The sequence below is a fragment of the Geotrypetes seraphini genome, chromosome 3 (genome assembly GCF_902459505.1).
Source record: "Geotrypetes seraphini chromosome 3, aGeoSer1.1, whole genome shotgun sequence".
Taxonomy (NCBI): domain Eukaryota; kingdom Metazoa; phylum Chordata; class Amphibia; order Gymnophiona; family Dermophiidae; genus Geotrypetes; species Geotrypetes seraphini.
Window position 1 is genome coordinate 23,415,526 of NC_047086.1, and position 21,220 is coordinate 23,436,745.

The window sequence follows — 21,220 nt, forward strand, 5'->3', positions numbered from 1 at the left end:
CCTTCCCTGTAAGGTCACAGCCCATAAGGTCAGAGCAATGGCAGCCTCTGTAGCCTTCCTCAGATCGACACCGATTGAGGAGATATGTAAGGCTGCCACTTGGTCCTCGGTTCACACATTCACCTCTCATTATTGTCTGGATACTTTCTCCAGACGGGATGGACAGTTTGGCCAAACAGTATTACAAAATTTGTTCTCTTAAGTTGCCAACTCTCCCACCATCCCATTGGGGTTAGCTTGGAGGTCACCCACTAGTGAGAATACCTGCCTGCTTGTCCTGGGATAAAGCAATGTTACTTACCGTAACAGTTGTTATCCAGGGACAGCAGGCAGCTATTCTCACGTCCCACCCACCTCCCCTGGGTTGGCTTCTCAGGCTAGTTACCTGAACTGAGGAGACACGCCCGGTACATCGGGCGGGAAGGCACTGGCGCATGCGCGGTGCGGGCATCTCGAAACTTCTGAGTTTCTTCAAGCAAGACATGCTTGCAAGATGTCCGTATCGGGGCTCTGTCGGATGACATCACCCACTAGTGAGAATAGCTGCCTGCTGTCCCTGGATAACAACTGTTACGGTAAGTAACATTGCTATCAGGTTTCTTATATTCTTTATTGAAAGCTTCTAAACTGCTACCAATGACTGGGGAGTCAATTCAGAGCAATTTATATGAGCTTCTATAATGGTGTTATGATACATGAGCTATGATAAGCTTCTATAATGATGTGATATCAGAAGGGAGCCGAGGCTGGTGTGAGCAGAGGTGGAAGATGCTTCTCACATTGTGAACATTTCAAGAGGTACGCAGGGGGCGCTAAAGTGGGGAGGAAAAGTAGGAGGGTGCACAGTGTGGCGAGGGCTGGCACCACTATCCTGGATGCCAGCCTCCCTTTTACATCACTGGATGGAACAGAGATAAAACAAAAATTGTTGAATATCTAGCTTATTTAAATAAGATATTAAAATGTAAATGTTCTTGAAGATAAAGAAGCTCAAGGTCAAAATGGAATAATGTTATGTTATATTAATAAGATTTTCTATTCCACCTTTACCTGTTCAGTTCAAACTGTCCATTTTAAACTAATAGGGAGGGAGGGAGGCTCAAAAAGAACTGTGGAAAAAATGCAAGCTCACTGAGAAGGAAAAATAGACACTTGAAACAACTTTCCAGTGTAAGTGATAAGTGTCAAAATTGTGACAGATTTCAGATATGCTTGTGACTAGTGCTGCCCGATTCACGATTCGAATCGGTTCACCGATTCACTTCGGGTGAGTCGATTTGAATTGATTCAAAACAAAACAAAAAAAATCAGCTTCCCGATTCGGCTGACCCTCACCCCCTAAAGCAGGAGTGGCAGCGCTGCTCTTGCTGGCCGCTGCCGCACCTGTTTTAGAGGGTGAGGAGGAAGGGTCAGTCGGGAAGTGCTGGTGTCCGGCTTCCCCCCTGGCCTCCCCGCACCGTTTACCTTATAGGAGCAGCCTGCAGAGAAGATCGCGGTGCTAGGGATCTTTGCAAACTGCTTCAGAGCTGTTTCCTCCGCCGCGATCCTGCTTCTGACGTCATAGAAACATAAAAACATAGAAGATGATGGCAGAAAAGGGCTACAGCCCATCAAGTCTGCCCACTCTACTTACCCACCCCCTGTCTATGCCCTAATGACCCATTTTCCTTATCTTGACCCTCGTAGGGATCACACATGGGTATCCCATTTATTCTTAAAGTCTGGCACGCTGTCTGCCTCGATCACCTGCACTGGAAGCTTGTTCCAATGATCAACCACTCTCTCTGTGAAGAAATACTTTCTGGTGTCGCCATGAAATTTTCCGCCCCTGAGTTTGAGCGGGTGCCCTCTTGTGGCCGAGGGTCCCTTGAGAAAGAAAATATCATCTTCCACTTCGACACGTCCCGTGAGGTACTTAAATGTTTCGATCATGTCTCCCCTCTCCCTACGTTCCTCGAGAGTGTAGAGCTGCAATTTGTTCAGTCTCTCTTCGTATGAGAGACCCTTGAGCCCTGAGATCATCCTGGTGGCCGTCCGCTGAACCGATTCAATTCTGCGCACATCTTTACTGTAATGTGGCCTCCAGAATTGCACACAGTACTCCAGATGAGGTCTCACCATGGCCCTGTACAACGGCATTATGACTTCAGGCTTTCGGCTGATGAAACTTCTATTGATACAACCCAATATCTGCCTTGCCTTAGATCAGGGGTGTCCAATGTCGGTCCTCGAGGGCCGCAATCCAGTCGGGTTTTCAGGATTTCCCCAATGAATATGCATTGAAAGCAGTGCATGGAAATAGATCTCATGCATATTCATTGGGGAAATCCTGAAAACCCGACTGGATTGCGGCCCTCGAGGACCGACATTGGACACCCCTGCCTTAGATGAAGCCTTCTCCACTTGATTGGCAGTTTTCATGTCTGCACTGATGATTACCGTATTTTCGCGGATATAACGCGCACCTGTGTAAAACGTGCACAGGGGTATAGCGCGCAGAAATCACGATGATATGTACCAAAACTTTTCTATACCGCGCTCAGGCATATAACGCGCATGATGCCCGACGCTCCTTTCGCCCGCCCTGACTTTCCGTGCGCTGTCCCGACTCTCCGTTCACCCCCCCTGACTTCCGTGCACTGCCCTGACTTTCCGTGCGCTGTCCTGACTCTCCGTTCACCCCCCCTGACTTTCCGTGCACTGTCCCCCCTTGAAGTCCTGTCCCCCCTTGAAGGTCTGTCCCCATCCTGAAAGCCTGATGCCCCCCCCCCCGACGTCCGATACATCCCCCCCCCCCGGCAGGACCACTCGCACCCTCACCCCGAAGGACCGCCGACTCCCCAACAATATCGGGCCAGGAGGGAGCCCAAACCCTCCTGGCCACGGCGACCCCCTAACCCCACCCCGCACTACATTACGGGCAGGAGGGATCCCAGGCCCTCCTGCCCTCGACGCAAACCCCCTCCCCCCAACGACCGCCCCCCCCCAAGAACCTCCGCCCGTCCCCCAGCCGACCCGCGACCCCCCTGGCCGACCCCCACGACCCCCCCACCCCCCTTCCCCGTACCTTTGGAAGTTGGCCGGACAGACGGGAGCCAAACCCGCCTGTCCGGCAGGCAGCCAACGAAGGAATGAGGCCGGATTGGCCCATCCGTCCTAAAGCTCCGCCTACTGGTGGGGCCTAAGGCGCGTGGGCCAATCAGAATAGGCCCTGGAGCCTTAGGTCCCACCTGGGGGCGCGGCCTGAGGCACATGGGTCAAACCCGACCATGTGTCTCAGGCCGCGCCCCCAGGTGGGACCTAAGGCTCCAGGGCCTATTCTGATTGGCCCACGCGCCTTAGGCCCCACCAGTAGGCGGAGCTTTAGGACGGATGGGCCAATCCGGCCTCATTCCTTCGTTGGCTGCCTGCCGGACAGGCGGGTTTGGCTCCCGTCTGTCCGGCCAACTTCCAAAGGTACGGGGAAGGGGGGTGGGGGGGTCGTGGGGGTCGGCCAGGGGGGTCGCGGGTCGGCTGGGGGGGCGGTCGGAGGTTCTTGGGGGGGGGGGGCGGTCGTTGGAGGGGGGGGGGTTTGCGTCGAGGGCAGGGGGGCCTGGGATCCCTCCTGCCCGTCATGTAGTGCGGGGTGGGGGTGGGGGGTCGCCGTGGCCAGGAGGGTTTGGGCTCCCTCCTGGCCCGATATTGTCGGGAAGTCGGCGGTCCTTCGGGGGGGGGGGATGTATCGGACGTCGGGGAGTCGGCCGGGCAAGAGGGCTTGGGCTCCCTCTTGCTCCGATCGTGGATGCGGGTGCGGGTGGGAGCGCGTGCGAGCGGTCGTTCGGGGTGGGGGTGCGAGCGGTCCTGCTGGGGGGGTGAATCGGGCGTCGGGCGGGGTGGGAACTATGTTTAAAAACTTTTCTATACCGCGCTCAGGCATATAACGCGCGAGGGGTATGCGCGGTAGGTAAAATCGCGTATAACGCGCGCGTTATATCCGCGAAAATACGGTACTCCTAAATCTCGTTCTGCTGAAGTCCTAGTTAAAGTTTCTCCGTTCAAGAAGTACGTCCTGCATGGATTTCCGCTTCCGAGGTGCATGACCTTACATTTCTTAGCATTGAAGCCTAGCTGCCAGGTTGAGGACCAACTTTCCAATGTAAGCAGGTCCTGCGCCATATAATTCTGTAAACTGCATTCACTTACTATATTACATAGTTTGGCGTCATCGGCGAATAGTGTTATTTTACCTTGAAGCCCTTGAGTCAGATCCCCTATGAATATGTTGAAAAGGAGTGGACCCAGAACCGAGCCCTGCGGCACTCCACTGGTCACCTCCGATGTTTTAGAGAGGGTACCATTAACCACCACCCTCTGAAGTCTGCCACTCAGCCAATCATTGACCCATGCAGTTAGTGTCAGAGGAGGGGCGGGACTGTGGCAGAGGAAACAGCTCCGAAGCAGGCTGCTTCTATAAGGTAAACGGTGCGGGGAGGCCAGGGGGGAAGCCGGACACCAGTGGGAGGCCAGGGGGAACATGCAGGCCTTCCGGGGTGGGGGTGGGGGGACAGGCCTTCAAGGGGGGGGACAGGCAGGCCTTCAGGGGTGGAATGCAGGTCTTTAAGGGGGGACAAGCTTTCAAGGGGTGGGATGCAGGCCTTTAAGGTGGGGGACAAGATTTTAAGGGGGGAGAAAGGCCTTCAAGGGGGGGACAGGCCTTCAAGGGGAGGGGGGCAGTCCTTCAGGGGGGACAGGCAGGCAGGCCTTCAAAGGGGGGGGGGAGACAGGCGTTCAGGGAGGACAGGGTGGAATGCTGACCTTTAAGGGGAGGGAGACAAACCTTCAAGGGGAGGGACAGGCCTTCAAGGGGGAAATAGACCTTCAGGGATGGTGGCATAGGCCTTTAGGGGTGGGGTGCAGGCCTTCAGGGGAGGGGGAGCCTTGGTGTATAAGTACACGGAGAGAGGGAGGGAAGGAGGGTTCAAAGAGACGAGCATATGCCAGACTTGGGAGGGAGAAATAATGGGTCTAAAAATATCTTCATATCAAAGGCATTTTTCTTCAAAACCAGCTGCTCCTCCTAGACTGCTGCAAAAAAAGAAAAAACAGTGCCCTCAGAAATCTCAATCGGCAGCTCCTCAAAATCCTGCTCAGTCTTTGACGGGCTTCTAGAGAGCATAGCCACTGTTCCTCTTTCTCAGCTTCTTTCTCAACCAATCAGAGGCTGGCTCCAACTATATTATACCCTCTGGGTTCTAAGATTGTATTAAGTCTTTAGCAGTGGTCAGTATTCCAATTCTTGGAGTAACCTTTGGGGTACCTCAAGGTTCACCATTATCACCCATGTTGTTCAACATCTATGTTGCTTCCTTGGCCAATCTTTTACAAAACTTAAAATGTAATCTTTTACATTTATGCTTATGACATCGCAATACTGATACCAGTCATTTATTTTACCACTGAAATAAAAAATCAGATTAGTTTTATCCTAAATCAGATTGAACAATGGACCATTGAATTTAAATGGAAATTAAACACTGAAAAAAACAGATTCTTTTTTTGGCTAGTCCCAACGATAAAATTTCGGATATAAAACTCTGTTTTTAAGAGGATAAGAATATCTAATAGCCTCTTCTCTTAAAAATTTAGGAGTCATACTCGACTGCCATTTAACCCTGGGGGAGCATACAGATATGCTTGTAAAGACATGTTTCTTTGCATTATGGAAGTTGCGTTCCATCAAAAAATACTTTGACTCTACTTCTTTCAGATTATTAGTTCAAGTGTTAATTTTATCTATTCTTGACTATTGCAATATAATCTGGGAGCTTATAAAACCTTCTTAGGAAAATTAAGGCCAATCCAAAGTACAGCGGTCCGTTTAATTTTCGGATTAAAAAAATAGGAACAAGTCAGTCCTTACTACTGTCAGCTGCACTGGTTGCCAATGGAAACGAGTATTTTTCAAATTTGCTTGTATTTACTATAAGATGTTATTTGGATTAGCTTCGCTATATCTCCGCTCTCATTTGAATGGTACTGTTCAACTAATAATAATAATTTCTTTTTATATACCGCCATACCCGAAAGTTCTAGGCGGTTCACAACAATCAAGCACAGTACATACAATGAAATATATACTCCTACTCGATGTACTGGTTTATTTACTTTTCCTAATCCCAAAAATTGCTGTTATAAAAAATATTTTGATTGATGTTTGGCTTATCAAGCAGGTAAAGTTCAAGTATGGTTACACAATCTGATTCAACAATCTGCATCTTATTGCACCTTTAGAAAATTGGTTAAGACCTATTTGTTCAAAAAATTTGTTACTTGATTGATGACTATGTCATAGTTTTTTTATTGTATTTTTCACTATTGAAATATTTTACAGCCAGACAGCAGTCCTGGCTGGATAACTACATAAATAGAGCCAGTCTGACCTACGGCGCATTCGAAAATCAGTTAAACCGTTCTGTTTGACAAATTCATCTCCTAAACAGAAGCAACTCCTCTCAAAAGGATATATTCTCCCTCTATCTACCTCAATGTAATTTGCTGTCCTCTACCTATTTCTTATGTAACCCTCACTTCTTGCATCCTGTAATTCGCTGATTGTCTAGCCTTCTTCAAATGTGAACCGCCTAGAAGTTTTTTTTTTTGTTTTTTTTATAATTTGTTTATTGAAAAGATTTTCAAAATACAATACAAAAGCTCAGAGGTACAACAAATATAAATCCAAAAATTCACAAAAAGATATACTCTCCCCAACCCCTCACCCCCAAATTCAAAGTAAAAAATTTTTTAAACATAAATTTGTACCGTAACTCTTCAGTACAATGCATAAAATCACATACATCAAAATCAAACCCCCTCCCCCCATCCCACCCCAAAATCAAAAACATAACTTATCTAAAAGATATACATAAGGGTTACAAAGAATAAAAACAAAAATATAGCTAACCATAGGTCATGAAAGAGTTTCACACCAACGAATATAGGGATTCCAAACCTTGAAAAAGGGAGTAAGACAAGTCTTTGTCAATGCCGTCAATTTGGACATACGAAAAATAAAATCTATTTTTCGTAATAAATGAGTCCGCCCTGGAGGAAAAGGCTGCTTCCAATAAGCTGCCAGTAAAAGTCGAGCAGCAGTAAAAATAAAACAAGCCAATATATGGGCATTAGCAGTTAATGGAACCAAGGGGAGATGTAAAAGAGCACTACCCATAGTTCGAGTAAGCGTAGTGCTTAAAATATCTGATAATAGCTCAAAAACCATATCCCAACATGGTATCACCCTCAGACAGTCCCACCAAATGTGAAGAAAGGTACCCAACTGACCACAACATCTCCAACATAAGTTAGATGCTTGAGGATACATAAGATGAAGACGCTGTGGTGTGAGGTACCATTGATAAAGCATCTTGTATCCATTTTCCACCAAAGAACTAGCAATTGATACTCGGAGCAGGCGACTGAACACCCGCTCCCAGTTAACACTCGGCGGCACTGGGCGCAAGAGTCCTTCCCAAAGAGAGAGATATTTAATCGGGGGAGCCTGTTGTTGAATAAGGGCTTTATAAAATCTAGTAATACACCCCTTACCACTACTACTCATAATCGCCCACTCCAGGGTGGTTTCCTCCAGACAAAGATCACTGAGAGCCCTACGACCAATGAAATCCTTCACCTGACAATAGCGGAATTGATCAGTCAATGGCAAATCATAAGCGTCCCTCAATTCTGTAAATAATAGCAGTCGGCCATCTTCCACAAAGTCCCCCAAATCCATAAGACCCTGTTGGGCCCACACACGGAAGCGACGATCAAGCTTTCCAGGTGTAAAACCCCACGCCACCCACAATGGAGTGCTACGAAAATACAATCGAGAAGGGAAAAACCGAATACGCGTCCGGACCCACACCACAAACGCATGGTGCAAAAAAGGGTTAGCCCCTTTAAGCAATTGTCGAGCCTCGTCCACTGTTAGCCAAGGGATCACCCGACACAGTTCTTCCGAACCCAAAATTCTTTCCAAGCGGATCCAGCTCCTCGATCTGTTTTTACACCAAGTCAAAAAAGATTTCAATTGAGCGGCCTCATAATACCGCCGCAAGCAAGGTACCGCCATACCCCCCTGATTTCGAAATTGATGCAATACACTCCTTGGTACTCGCGGGGGTCGACTCTTCCAAATATATTTAAAGATTTTCCTGGCCAACCCGCGAAAGAAAGCAGCAGACAAAGGAATTGGCAAAGCTTGAAAAAGGTAAAGTATTTTCGGCAAAACTAACATCTTTACACTTTGAATGCGACCATACCAAGATAAAGAAGTATTCTCCCATCTATCCAAATCAGCCCAAAGGGATTGCAAAAGTGGTAGATAATTAACTTCAAATAAAGAACAGAGCCGTGCTGGAACATTAATTCCCAAATAACGTATAAATTTAGATGCCCATTTAAAAGGATATTTAGTCTTCAAAAAATCACAATCCCTAGGGTGCACTGACAAATTCAATATCTCTGACTTATCCATATTAGTACGAAAACCTGAAACTGCACCATAACCAGATAATTCATCTATAATTCCCGACAGGGAAACACTTGGATTAGTTATCGTGAAAATAACATCATCAGCAAACATCAGCAACTTAGTAGAAAGCCCTTCACATATCATTCCGTGAATAGAATGCTGGTCACGGACATGAGAGGCTAAAGGCTCCATAGCCAACGCAAAAAGTAACGGCGAAAGCTCACAGCCTTGTCTGGTTCCTCGGGCTAACTGAAAAGTTTCCATATAACTCCCATTAATACGAAGAGCTGCTAAAGGTTTTGTATAGAGAATCTGAATCCACGTAAAAAATTTTTCCTCCAACACCCATAGCTGATAGAGTGCTCAACAAAAATGGCCAAGACACCCTATCAAAAGCCTTTTCGGCATCTACACTCAGAAGTAAGGCTGGTAACTGTTCGCGCTGTACAAACCAAATCAAATGAAGCAATCTACAAATATTGTCAAAAGTTTGTCTCCCTTCAATGAAACCCGCCTGATCATCTTGTACTAGATAAGGCATATAACATTGCAATCTACGAGCCAAAATTTTTGTAAAAATCTTATAGTCGGTATCTAGCAGTGAGATTGGACCATACGATCCACATTGCGCAGAATCTTTTCCGGGTTTCAAAATAAGCGTTACTCCCGCTAATCTCCATGAATGAGGCAGCTCCATACCCAAATCCAAACTATTAAAAGCCCGAGTCAGGGGGCCCACAAGTAGATGCCGAAAATATTTATAAAATCGATTCGTGAAACCATCTAATCCCGGTGCCTTCCCATTAGCTAAAGTAGAAATCGCCCACTGAGTTTCATCTTCTAAAATAGGAGCAGACAGTTGTTCAGCCTCCTCAGGTGTCAATTGAGGGAGCTGAACCTGAGCCAAATAATCGTCAATTTGAACCTGAGATACAATATTCTTAGGGGTATAAAGTTGTTGATAAAATGAAAGGAAAGCACCAGCAATAGATTCCGGAGTATAACAATCAGAACCATCAGGGGCTCCCGCCTAGAAGTTTTTTGACTATGGCGGTATAGAAGAATAAAGTTGTTGTTGTTATTATTATTATTATTATTATGTGCTTTGTATCCACTTGAATGTCCAGTCCTCTTTATTCTGTGAACCGCCTAGAACTTTTGGGTGTTGGCGGTATAGAAAAATAAATTTATTATTATTAAAAGTCATTCAAGAGGGATACTCTCTTCACTTCATCAATATGCCTCCAGATTATCCTCCAAGAGAATCTTCTTTCAACCGCAGGCAGACGTCCCTTCTTCTTCAGGAAATAAAATCCCCCTTCTTCTCAATGCTATAGAAAAAGTTCCACCTGTGCAGAGAAACCGAGGATTTTCTCCCGGTATTTTCTCATCCCAAAGAAGATGAGAGGTCTACGTCCAATTTTAGACCTCAGGGGCCTAAACAAGTTTCTAGTGAAGGAAAAGTTTTGGATATTGTCCTTAGCAACTTTGTATCCCCTCTTAAATTGAAAGTACTGGCTATGCTCTCTAGATCTCAAAGAGGCTTATACTCGCATTCCAGTGAATCTGACCTCCAGGAAACTCCTCAGATTTCAGGTAGCTCAGCATCATTATCAATACAAGGTCCTGCCTTTTGGCCTTGCATCCTCTCCCAGAGTATTCACCAAATGCCTGGTTGTAGTAGCAGGGGCATTGCGGCTTGGGGTCTTCAGGTGTTCCCCTATCTGGCCGATTGGCTGATCAAAGATCCAACCTTGCAAGGGGTGATTGCAGCTATTCGCTTAACCATTCTCTTCCTTCAGTAGTTGGGCTTTGAAATCGATTTTCCAAAATCCCAATTTCAGCCCTCTCAGAACCTGCAATTTATTGGAGCTCTCGTAGACACCATTAATCTCAGAGCGTTTTTCCCTCAGCAAAGACTAGAAAATTTGATTCAGCTTTGCACTCAGACTTCTCACCTTTCATCACTCTCGGCCAGACAAATGATGGTACTACTAGGTCACATGGCTTCCACAGTACATATTACTCCATTTGCAAGACTTCATCTCCGGATGCCTCAATGGACTTTCACATCTCAAGCTCTCGCCCCACTGTCTCAACACATTATGGTCACTTCAGTCAAGCAGTTTTGCAAAATTTATTTTCTTAATGGCCAACACTCCCTCCATCCCAGTCTAGTAAGCTAGGGAGTCCCACATGTGAGAATATGCTGCCTGCTTGTCTTGGGATAAAGCACAGGGACAGCAGGCAGATATTCTCACAACCCACCCACTTCCCTTGGTTGGCTTCTTAGCTTGCTTACAGAACTGAGGTACCATGAACCTACTTCGGGCTGGAAGGCACTCGCGCTTGTGTGGTGTGGGCAGTTTGCGAACTTTCTCAAGTTCTTAAAGTGGCGATGTACTTTTAAAGCTGTCTGTACTGGGGCTCCGTGGATGACGTCACCCACATATCTACCTGCTGTCCCTGGATAACACCTGTTACGGTAAGTAACTGTGCTTTATCCCAGAACAAGCAGGCAGCATATTCTCACATGTGGGTGACTTCCAATCTAACCAGAATGGGATGGTGGGAGTGTTGGCTTTTCTTTCCTTCAAGGATACTTCCTCCTTTTTTATCCTCTCAGACTATTCTTTTCACGAGAAGCACGCTTTCGTTGTTTACAAAATTTTTTTCCCTTCTCATTTGTATTATTCTGCGACCCAGCTGGTTTCACCTGCTCATTTGGTCTGCTATTCCATATGGGTGCTTTTACTAGTAGTCCCTTTTTTCTTTGATTTTTGAGTCTTTTTGGCATCTCCATTGCTTATATTTAGATTCACCTACCTCTAGGAGGTTGTTTATTATTCTCAGCCTTCATACATATGAGTTTTCTCACAACATGATCCAGTACAAATTAGAAGTAGGCACATCAAAAGTGAAGAGAACCACAGCGACTACGCTCAACTTCAAGAAAGGGAACTACGATGCTATGAGAGCAATGGTGAGAAAAAACTCAGAAACAGCTCAAGAAAGATGGAGACCATAGAGAAAGCCTGGTCCCTATTCAAGGACATGGTGCAAGAAGCACAAAATCTGTACATCCCCAGATTTAGGAAAGGGTGCAAAAAAAATCGAACAAAAGACCCAATATGGATAACAAATGAAGTGAAGAAAGCGATAGGAGACAAGAAAAAATCGTTTCGAAAATGGAAAAAGGACCAAACCGGGGAAAACTGGAAAGAACACAAGAAACACCAAAAAGAATGTCACTGAGTGGTTAGGAAAGCAAAGAGAGAATACGAAGAGAGGCTGGCTGGGGAAGCAAGAAATTTCAAAACGTTCTTCAAATACGTTAAAGGGAAGCAACCGGCGAGGGAGGAAGTAGGACCGTTGGATGATGGAGACAGAAAGGAGTGGTAAAGGAGGAAAAAGAGGTAGCTGATAGGTTAAACAAGTTCTTCTCGTCAGTCTTCACAAGCAAGGACACATCCAATGTACCAGAACCCGAAGAGATCATAAGTGGTGACCAAGAAGAAAAACTGTCGCAAATAGAGGTAAGCCATGAGAATGTCCTCCAACAGATAGATTGAAAAGCGACAAATCACCGGGCCCGGACGGAATCCACACAAGAGTATTAAAAGAATTAAGAAACGAAATTGCAGAAACATTCCAACAAATTTGCAACCTATCCTTGAAAACTTGGGAGATACCGGAGGACTGGAAAATAGCAAATGTTACACCTATCTTTAAAAAGGGATCGAGGGTTGACCCGGGGAACTACAGGCCGGTAAGCTTGACTTCAGTTCCGGGCAAGATGGTAGAAGCGCTGATAAAAGACAGCATCTGTGAGCATATAGAAAAAAATGGACAAATGAAAGCGAGCCAGCATGGCTTCTGCAAGGGAAGATCGTGCCAAACAAACTTACTGCACTTCTTTGAAGGGATAAACAGCCAGATGGACAAAGGGGAACCCATAGACATCATTTATCTCGACTTCCAAAAAGCCTTTGACAAGCCTTTGACCCCATGAGCGGCTACTTAAGAAACTGGAACCACGGGGTGGAAGGGGATGTATACAGATGGATTAAACACTGGTTGGCAGGCAGAAAGCAAAGGGTTGGAGTGAAGGGCTACTACCCAGACTGGAGGAGGGTCACGAGCGGTGTTTCGCAGAGGTTGGTGCTCGGACCGCTGCTGTTCAATGTATTTATAAATGACCTCGGAACAGGGACGAAGTGTGAAGTTATAAAATTTGTGGATGACACAAAACTCTGTAGCAGGGTTAGAACCACGGAAGAATGTGAAGACCTACAAAGGGACCTGAACAAACTGGAGGAGTGGGCTAATAAATGGCAGATGAACTTCAATGTAGAGAAATGCAAGGTCATGCATATAGGGAAAAACAACCCAATGTTCAGCTATAAAATGGGGGGATTAGTACTAGGGGAAAGTAACCTTGAAAAAGACTTGGGTGTGCTGGTGGATACAACAATGAAGTCAACGGCACAATGTGCAGCAGCCGCAAAGAAAGCAAACAGAATGTTGGGTATTATTAAAAAGGGTATTACAACCAGAACGAAGGAAGTCATCATGCCACTGTATCATGCGATGGTTCGCCCGCATCTGGAGTACTGTGTCCAATATTGGTCACCGTACCTTAAGAAGGACATGGCAATACTAGAGAGGGTTCAGAGAAGAGCGACAAAAATGATAAAAAGTATGGAAAACCTTCCATACGCAGATAGGTTAGAAAGGCTGGGGCTTTTCTCCCTGAAAAAGCGGAGACTCAGAGGAGACATGAGAAGAACTCCAAACTCTTTTGCCTTCCCTCCACTCAAGGGCACTCAGCGCAAAAATATGTTTGATAACCTTCTGGCGACGCAAGCAGCAAAACTTAACCACTCCATCTCCAACCTGTTGACGGCAACGGGCGACTTCAAAACTTTTCGAAAAGAAATCAAAACTCTACTTTTCAAAAAATTTATCCAGATATCTTAACCCAACCCTTCCCCCTCCTCCTAGATAAATTCTCCCCCAAAACCTCCACTTAAATAATCTCTTCCTCCTCAAAATACCAACCAAGTATTCAGATCCCTGAAATGTAATGTAATCTTATTTGTATTCTAACTGTAATCTATTTGTTATATCACACAGTAACGTACAATCAATTTAATATCCAATTTGCAAGTTCTTCCGGAATTAATCCAGCTACCTCTCCTCCCTTGTAACCAAAAAAAACCCCAACCAATACTGTTGTAACTTCACTGGAAATGTCCAGTTAGCTCTTTTGTCATCCGCCTTGAACTGCAAGGTATAGGCGGAATAGAAGTCCCTAATGTAGGAAAAACTGTTCTAGACTGAATTGTAGTTTCTGGTGGAACTCAGTATGCCATATGTATAAGATGGAAAGATTTCTTGCAGTACAGAGGGGGCATTTTAAAAGGTTTCAGGAGGTATGGAGGCCATTAATTGAATATTATAATGATTAAGGTTTATTCTTTTTCCTTAGGAGATAATTTGTAGAAATGGGGGGAGTGGGGGGGATAGGATAATCTAATTAAATAGCGGTATATTTCAACTGATTAATGGATATAAGAAACGTGGTATATGTGTATGAATAGAAAAGGAAAGGGGGTAAAATTATTGGAAATATGTTGTTATGAAATATTAGGGGATATATGTAATACTAGTCTTTAAGCCCGTTACATTAACGGGTGCTAGAATATATGTATGTCTGTCTTTCTTTCTGTCTCACTCCCTGCCCTTGTGTCTTTCTTCTTTTATTTCTGTCTCCCTCCCTCCTATTATTTGTCTTTCTTTCTATTTATCTATCTTTCTGCCCCCTATGCAGCATTTATCTCCCCTTATCCACCTTCCTGTACAGTAGCCATATCAGCATTCCCTCCCCCTCCATTTCCTTGTGCATCAGCATTTCCCCCCTCCCTACTTCCCTGTGCAGCATTTTCCTCCCTCGGGCTAGAATATATGTGTGTGTGTCTGTCTTTATTTCTTTCTCTCTCTGTCTCCTTAGCCACTTTTTCCTGTCCATTCTCCCTTCTTTTTACCTCCCCTGTGTCCACGACCACCCTTTCACTGCTCCCTTTATCCAGCAACAGCCCTTCCCCCTTTGTTTTACCTCCCCCCTGTCCATCAGTACCTCTTCCTTCTCCCCCTGTCCAACAATAGGCATCCCTTCCTTTTTCCCCCTGTCCATCATCACCTCTTCCTGCTCCCTCTGTCCAGCAGTAGGCCTCCCTTTATTTTTTCCCCCTGTCCATCAGCATCTCTTCCTGCTCCCCCTGTCCAGCAGTAGGCATCCCTTAATTTTTTCCCCCTGTCCATCAGCACCTCTTCCTGCTCCCCCTGTCCAGCATTAGGCCTCCCTTCATTTTTCCCCCCTGTCCACCACCACCTCTTCATTGCTCCCCTTATCCAGCAGCAGCCCTTCTCCCTTTGTTTTATCTCCCCCCCTGTCCATCAGCACCTCTTCTTGCTCCCCCTGTCCAGCAGTAGGCCTCCCTTCATTTCCCCCCCCTGTCCATCAGCAGGTCTCCCTTAATTTCCCCCGCTGTCCATCTGCACCTCTTCCTGCTCCCCTTGTGCAGAGTTTTTTAATTAATCGGATAGAGTCATTGCGGCCCCCCCCCCCCCCCGCTCCCCTTCACTTGTAAGTCGGCGATTCAAGAAGCCTGTGCAGCAGTCTTCACACGCTGCTTCGGGTCCTTCTACTGCGCTTATTTGCTCTGCCGCGTCTCTGATGACATCATCAGAGACGCGGCAGAGCAAATCAGGGCAGTAGAAGAGCCTGAAGCAGCGTGTGAAGACTGCTGCACAGGCTTCTTGAATCGCCGGGTAGATATTCAGGTCAGCGGCAAGGGAAGGGGTGTGAGCGGCAAAGAACTCCTCTGGTCTGTTGCGGAGGGCGGCCCGGCTCGATTTATTGATTCGTTGGGGGGGGGGGGGAATGCGCTTTATTGGGGGGAAGGGTAGGCAGACGCGGGGACCGTCCAGTTCAAGAGAGGAGCCGGGGGTGAGGAAGGCCGCCGCAGCTATGGAAATTTTTTTTTTTATTTGAAAGCCGCCGCCGGGGCCGCGCATGCGCAATTGTTTTTTTCGCTCACGGAACACGTTTTTTTTAGTGCGCATGCGCGGCTTACCATTTTATTATATTAGATGATGAGATATATTTGTTGTGCATTAATGTATATAATAAAATGAAAAAAGAGTTTGAGGAAGAAAGGGTGGGGGAGGGATAGGTTAATGTATGATTAATTGTATTATGGAAGAGGGATGTCTAAGTATGTATATGTTTGGATAGATTATTTTATTGATATGGGAAGGGATGGGAGGTGGGTGGGGGGGGAATTAAAACATGTATAATAATATTGTTTAAGAATGTCAACTGAGTTATGTGAATTAATTGTAATAATATTGTACACTTGTTGAGAGAAATAAAAAGGAATAAAGATTAAAAAAAAAAAAAAAAAAGTCCCTAATGTAATGATAGAGACTTTCAAGATCCTGAAAGGCATAGAGAAGGTAGAGAGGGACAGATTCTTCAGCCTATTGGGAACCACAAGAACAAGGGGGCACTCGGAGAAATTGAAAGGGGACAGGTTTAGAACCAATGCTAGGAAGTTCTTTTTCACTCAGAGGGTGGTGGACACCTGGAATGCGCTTCCGGAGGTTGTGATAGGACAGAGTACACTACGAGGTTTTAAAGAAGGATTGGATAAATTCCTGAAGGATGCGGGGATTGAGGGATACAGATAGAGGTAGAGATAGGATTAGGAAAGGGTATAGATAGAAGCATAAAAGGGGAATAAAGGGTTTTAGACAAGGATCGCCTTACAGGCCATGGAACTGATGGGCCGCCGCGGGAGCGGACTGCTGGGCGCGATGGACCTCTGGTCTGACCCAGTGGAGGCAACTTCTTATGTTCTTAATTCTCCTTTTACCTCTTGTAGAGCATGGAGTTCCTCTATTCATTTTTTCCGTTAGGTTCCTTCCCTTGCCTCCTTGCTCTCAGATCAGACATTAGGTCATGGTTTTTCGAGGCAACTCAAAATTTTCTGAGTTCTTGGAACCCAACTCTCCCTCCATCGCTTGGGTATCGAACTGATGACCTTGCGAGCTGGCGTCGGTCGGGAAGCCACTCATGCATGTGCGGTGCGGGCAGTCTAAAAGCTTACTAAAGCTTAAAGTGATACTACACTTTTCACTGTTCATATACCCACATCTGAGAATATCTGCCTGCTGTCCCAGGATAACACCTGCCTATGATAAGCAACTGTGCTTTATGCATGAACAAAATACATATTGATTCATCCTGCAAAATTTTCCAATTATTCAATCCAGAATTTGTACTGAATGCATTTCCATGTTTGGCACCCTATTATGATATTGTAGCCAATGACACACATCCTTTTAACAGTACACTGAATTGTTCTTAATTAATGTGCTTGGAATTGGCTAAACTTTCTCAATAGCTTTTATGAGCAAGTAGTGCTAATATACCACAATGAATGATCTCTGAACCAATGTGGGACCTAGTATAGCTTGCAATAATAAGTGCATTCATTGCAAATAAACGGCTTGAAATTGGAGGTGCATTGCTAATAACTTGTTTCAGTCTATTCTTGTTGCCATAGATGAAGAATTGAAAACTGAAGTTAATAAATGGAAGGAACAAATAAATAACTACTCCACCGAGGCGATAGGTAAAACAGTAGTCTATCTGAATGGCACAACTGAAGAATGTCGCAATCGAGAATGCAACATGGGAAACTTAATTTGTGATGCTATGGTAAGAGATACAGCAAGGGAAACAGCATTTTCATTCCATCTATGTATATTAAATGGTGTTCATTTCTGACTGGACACTATTTTTTTAAGTGACTTTTTGATTTCATCTGTCTTCTACCCAATAGCAGAAACTGTAATGTTTTATCCACATCTGTCAGTAAGATGGATGAGCATAATCAAGAGTTGATTTTGTTGATAATATAGTAAAAAGAATTGAAATGTTTTCAAAGAATGTGAACCTCAAAGGAATTTTTTGAAGTGTCAGAAATTATAACAGGTCCAGTAGATGCTGATGGTCCTTGTTTAGCAGCAAGGTTCAGAATCACTACAGGTTTGACCCATATATGGCTCTTTCTGTTCTCATTAGTTGATATTTTAGTGTTATCTAGCTTCAGAAAAGGCATATTGTCATTTTATATAGTACTTTTTTTTTTTTTTTTTGGAAGGGGGGTTGGTACTAAGAACCCAGAAATGCAAAAGTACTACTTCACTCTCCTTTGGATTTCTTCTCTTCTAATTCTCTTCTTGCCTCTTTGTTCACCTTTTCTTTCTGTACTATATGAGGGATCCTTTTAGATTCTGATTCTCTTAATGGGCTATTTTCTTTTTTATCTTTAGTGGTGTTCACTAGTGCTGCCTGATTTCTGATTCAAATCGATTAACTTTGGGTAAATGGACTCGTATGGCTCCTACACTTCCCCACCCAGCTACTGCAGTAAGAAGTTTTCATGCTGGAATCAGAGAATCCCTCGGAGACCTTAGTAGCAGGAATCAAGTTTGATCATAGTTATCAAGAGCTACAGATACAGATTGGCTGGAGTTGAAACATAGAAACATGATGGTAGATAAAGGCCAAATGGCCCATCTAGTCTGCTCATCTGCAGAAACCATTATCTCTTTCTCTCTCTGAGAAGATCCCACATGCCTATCCCAGGCTCTTTTGAATTCAGACAGTCTGTCTCCACCACCTCTTCTGGGAGACTCTTCAATGCATTTACCACCCTTTCTGTAAAACAGTATTTCATTAGATTACCCCGGAGCCTATCATCTCTTAACTTCATCCTATGCCCTCTCATTGCAGAGTTTCCGTTCAAATTAAAGAGACTCGACTCATGCGCATTTACATTACGTAGCTATTTAAACATCTCTATCATATCTCCCCTCTCCTCCAGATTGAGATCTTTAAGTCTGTCCCCATTTGCCTTATGATGAAGACCAACGCGGCAACTCGTGGTGTTGGTGCTGAGCACAGGAGAGGCAGGAAGCAGCGTGCTAAGCAACCAGGAAGCGGCCAGAGTCGGGGCAGAGCAGGAGAAGGAGGCAAGTGGGAGCTGAAGGTTCGGGGAAGCGGCGAGAGTACGCTCCGCCCACCCCCACCACGTCGGAGGCAGCGTCGGACTCCCCCTTGAAAAGGGGCGGAGCCAACGGCGCGCAGCCGTTCGGCGCGCGGCAAAGGCGCTCGCCTTAGCGAGAGCGCCTTTGTGAAGGGCCTTGAGAAGGGCCGAGAGAAGACAGCCAAGGACTCCAGAATCACCAGGAGCACACCAGCACTTTACAAGAGCGATGGAGGACCCAGGATCCCAGAGGTACTTTCCGGTATACTGCATAGAGTGCAATATGTACGACTACCTCCCCTTGGGAAGGCGGGAGTACATATGCAGTCGGTGTCAGGAACTGGAAAGCCTGAGGATGGAGGTCGGCAGACTGAGGGTCAGGGTCCAAGAACTGGAGGGGCTGGAGGGACCCCGCACCACAGAGGAGACGAGCTGGTCAACCAAGGACACAGACGGAGCAGGCTCCAGTGTGGACCAGGTGAGGGACCTCGAGAGATTCATCGAGGAGGCCTACAGGAAGGTGGAGGAACAGGACCAGCAGCTGTACAGACGGATGTCGGCAGAAGAGACCCAGGATCCACAAGGCGACACCGGGGAGGGACCTAGTGGAGGAACCACGCAAGAGGAGGAGACCGCGACTCACCAGGACCCTGAGGGAGAGACACCGCTCTACACCGAGGACACGGACCTGAGACAGAGGAGGTTGCTGAGGAAAGGGAAGTCTGCTATTGTGGTGGGAGACTCGATCTTGAGAGAGGTAGATAGTCACGTAGCCGGAGGAAGGGAGGACCGGCTAGTGACTTGTCTCCCAGGGGCCAAGACACGAGACATCACTGATAGGATCGAGAGGATCCTGGACGGAACAGAGACAGAGGAGACTGCGGTGATAATCCACGTCGGAACAAATGATGTGAGCCGGAGGAACTTCAGCATAGCCACACTGACTGACCAGTTCAGGGTCCTGGGACGAAAGCTGAAGCGAAGTACACGGAGGATAGAATTCTCGGAGATCCTGCCTGTACCAAGGGCAGATGCAAAGAGGCAGGCAGACCTCCAGGCTGTGAATGCATGGTTGAGGAGATGGTGCCAAGAGGAGGGCTTCCACTTTGTGAGGAACTGGACGTCCTTCTGGGGAAAGAGCAAGCTCTACCGGCGGGACGGACTACACCTGAGCACAGCGGGAACTAGACTACTGGCAGCCAATGTGAGGAAGGAGATCGAGAGGGCTTTAAACTGAGGAGAGGGGGAAAGCCGACAGCTGAACTGATGTTGACGCTTCGGACAACAGTATCCAGAACAGATGCTGAACGGGCTGACTGCAGGAAGGAAGTAGAGGGACCGGTGGATCTTGTGATCGGACAGCGAGGGAACCATCAGGTAAAGGGAGCTTGCTGGGAGGAGACTAAGGGGCATGAAGACACAGGGGGACTGGGTGGCACGAGGGCGAAAGCTGAGGGCAATATAGAGGTGCCACAAGGCGAGGGGGATCAAACAGAGGTTCAAGGGATGATAGCCCAGGAGGGGGCCGGTAGGGCTAGAAAACCCAGAGGAAAAGCGGGGAAGTGGGGTGGCGGGAATATGGGGAAGCTGAAAGTTACGAGGGTACAGGCTGAGAGCAAAGCAGAAGCACAGGGAACGGGAGAACTGCCCGAAACTCAAGGGGAGGCGGCCCAGGTAAATGCAGAGGTGGAGCAAAAACGACGGGACCTGCGGTGCTTATACACAAATGCAAGAAGCCTCATGGCCAAGATGGGTGAACTAGAAGTCATGGCCAAGGGGGAGGACCTGGATATAATTGGAATTACAGAAACCTGGTAGACAGAGGAAAATCAATGGGATGTGGCGCTGCTGGGGTACAAGCTCTACAGGAGGGACAGGACCCACAAGAAGGGGGGAGGCATAGCACTATATATAAAGGACTCTTATCTACTCGGTCGGGATGGATATGGTGACAAAGGCAGAGGGGCTGGAATCGCTATGGGTCAAATTGCCGAGAAACAAGGGTGCAGACATAAAACTGGGGCTGTACTATCGCCCACCTGGTACGCCAGAAGGAGTTGGACACGACTTGGAAGCTGAACTGAGACAGGAATGCAGGACTGGAAGTGTAACAGTGATGGGGGACTTCAACTACCCGGGGATAGACTGGAGTACGGGTCACTCCAACTGCACTAGGGAAACAGGATTTGTAGAAGCTGTGAGGGACTGCTTCATAGAGCAACTAGTCAAGGAACCGACGCGAGGGGGTGCTACTCTTGACCTCATCCTAAACGGATTAGGGGGGCCTGCAAGAGGGGTAGAAGTGGGAGGACCACTAGGCAGCAGTGATCACAACGCGATCAGATTCACATTAGAAAGGTGGACACCCATAGTAAGGAGGACCGCAACAACTGCGCTCAACTTCAGGAAAGGGAACTATGTTGCTATGAGGGAAATGGTGAGGAGGAAGCTCAGAAACATCTTTAGGATGGAGACTGTAGGAAGCGCCTGGACCCTATTCAGGGACACCCTGCAGGAAGCACAAAGAATGTACGTCCCCAGTTTCAGGAAATGCTGCAAGAACAAGCGGTCAAAGGACCCGGTTTGG

At 46.5% G+C, this 21,220-nt stretch overlaps 1 protein-coding gene across 3 annotated transcripts in view; it reads left to right on the forward strand.

The window, feature by feature from the left end:
- The window catches only part of NT5E (5'-nucleotidase ecto), a 153,067-nt gene that overhangs the window by 57,539 nt on the left and 74,308 nt on the right, over window positions 1-21,220 (forward strand). For all 3 annotated transcript variants that reach the window (XM_033937784.1, XM_033937783.1, XM_033937785.1), the window contains exon 5: window positions 17,146-17,300. In XM_033937784.1, coding sequence (XP_033793675.1) covers window positions 17,146-17,300 — 155 coding nt within the window. The remainder of the gene's footprint in view (window positions 1-17,145; window positions 17,301-21,220) is intronic.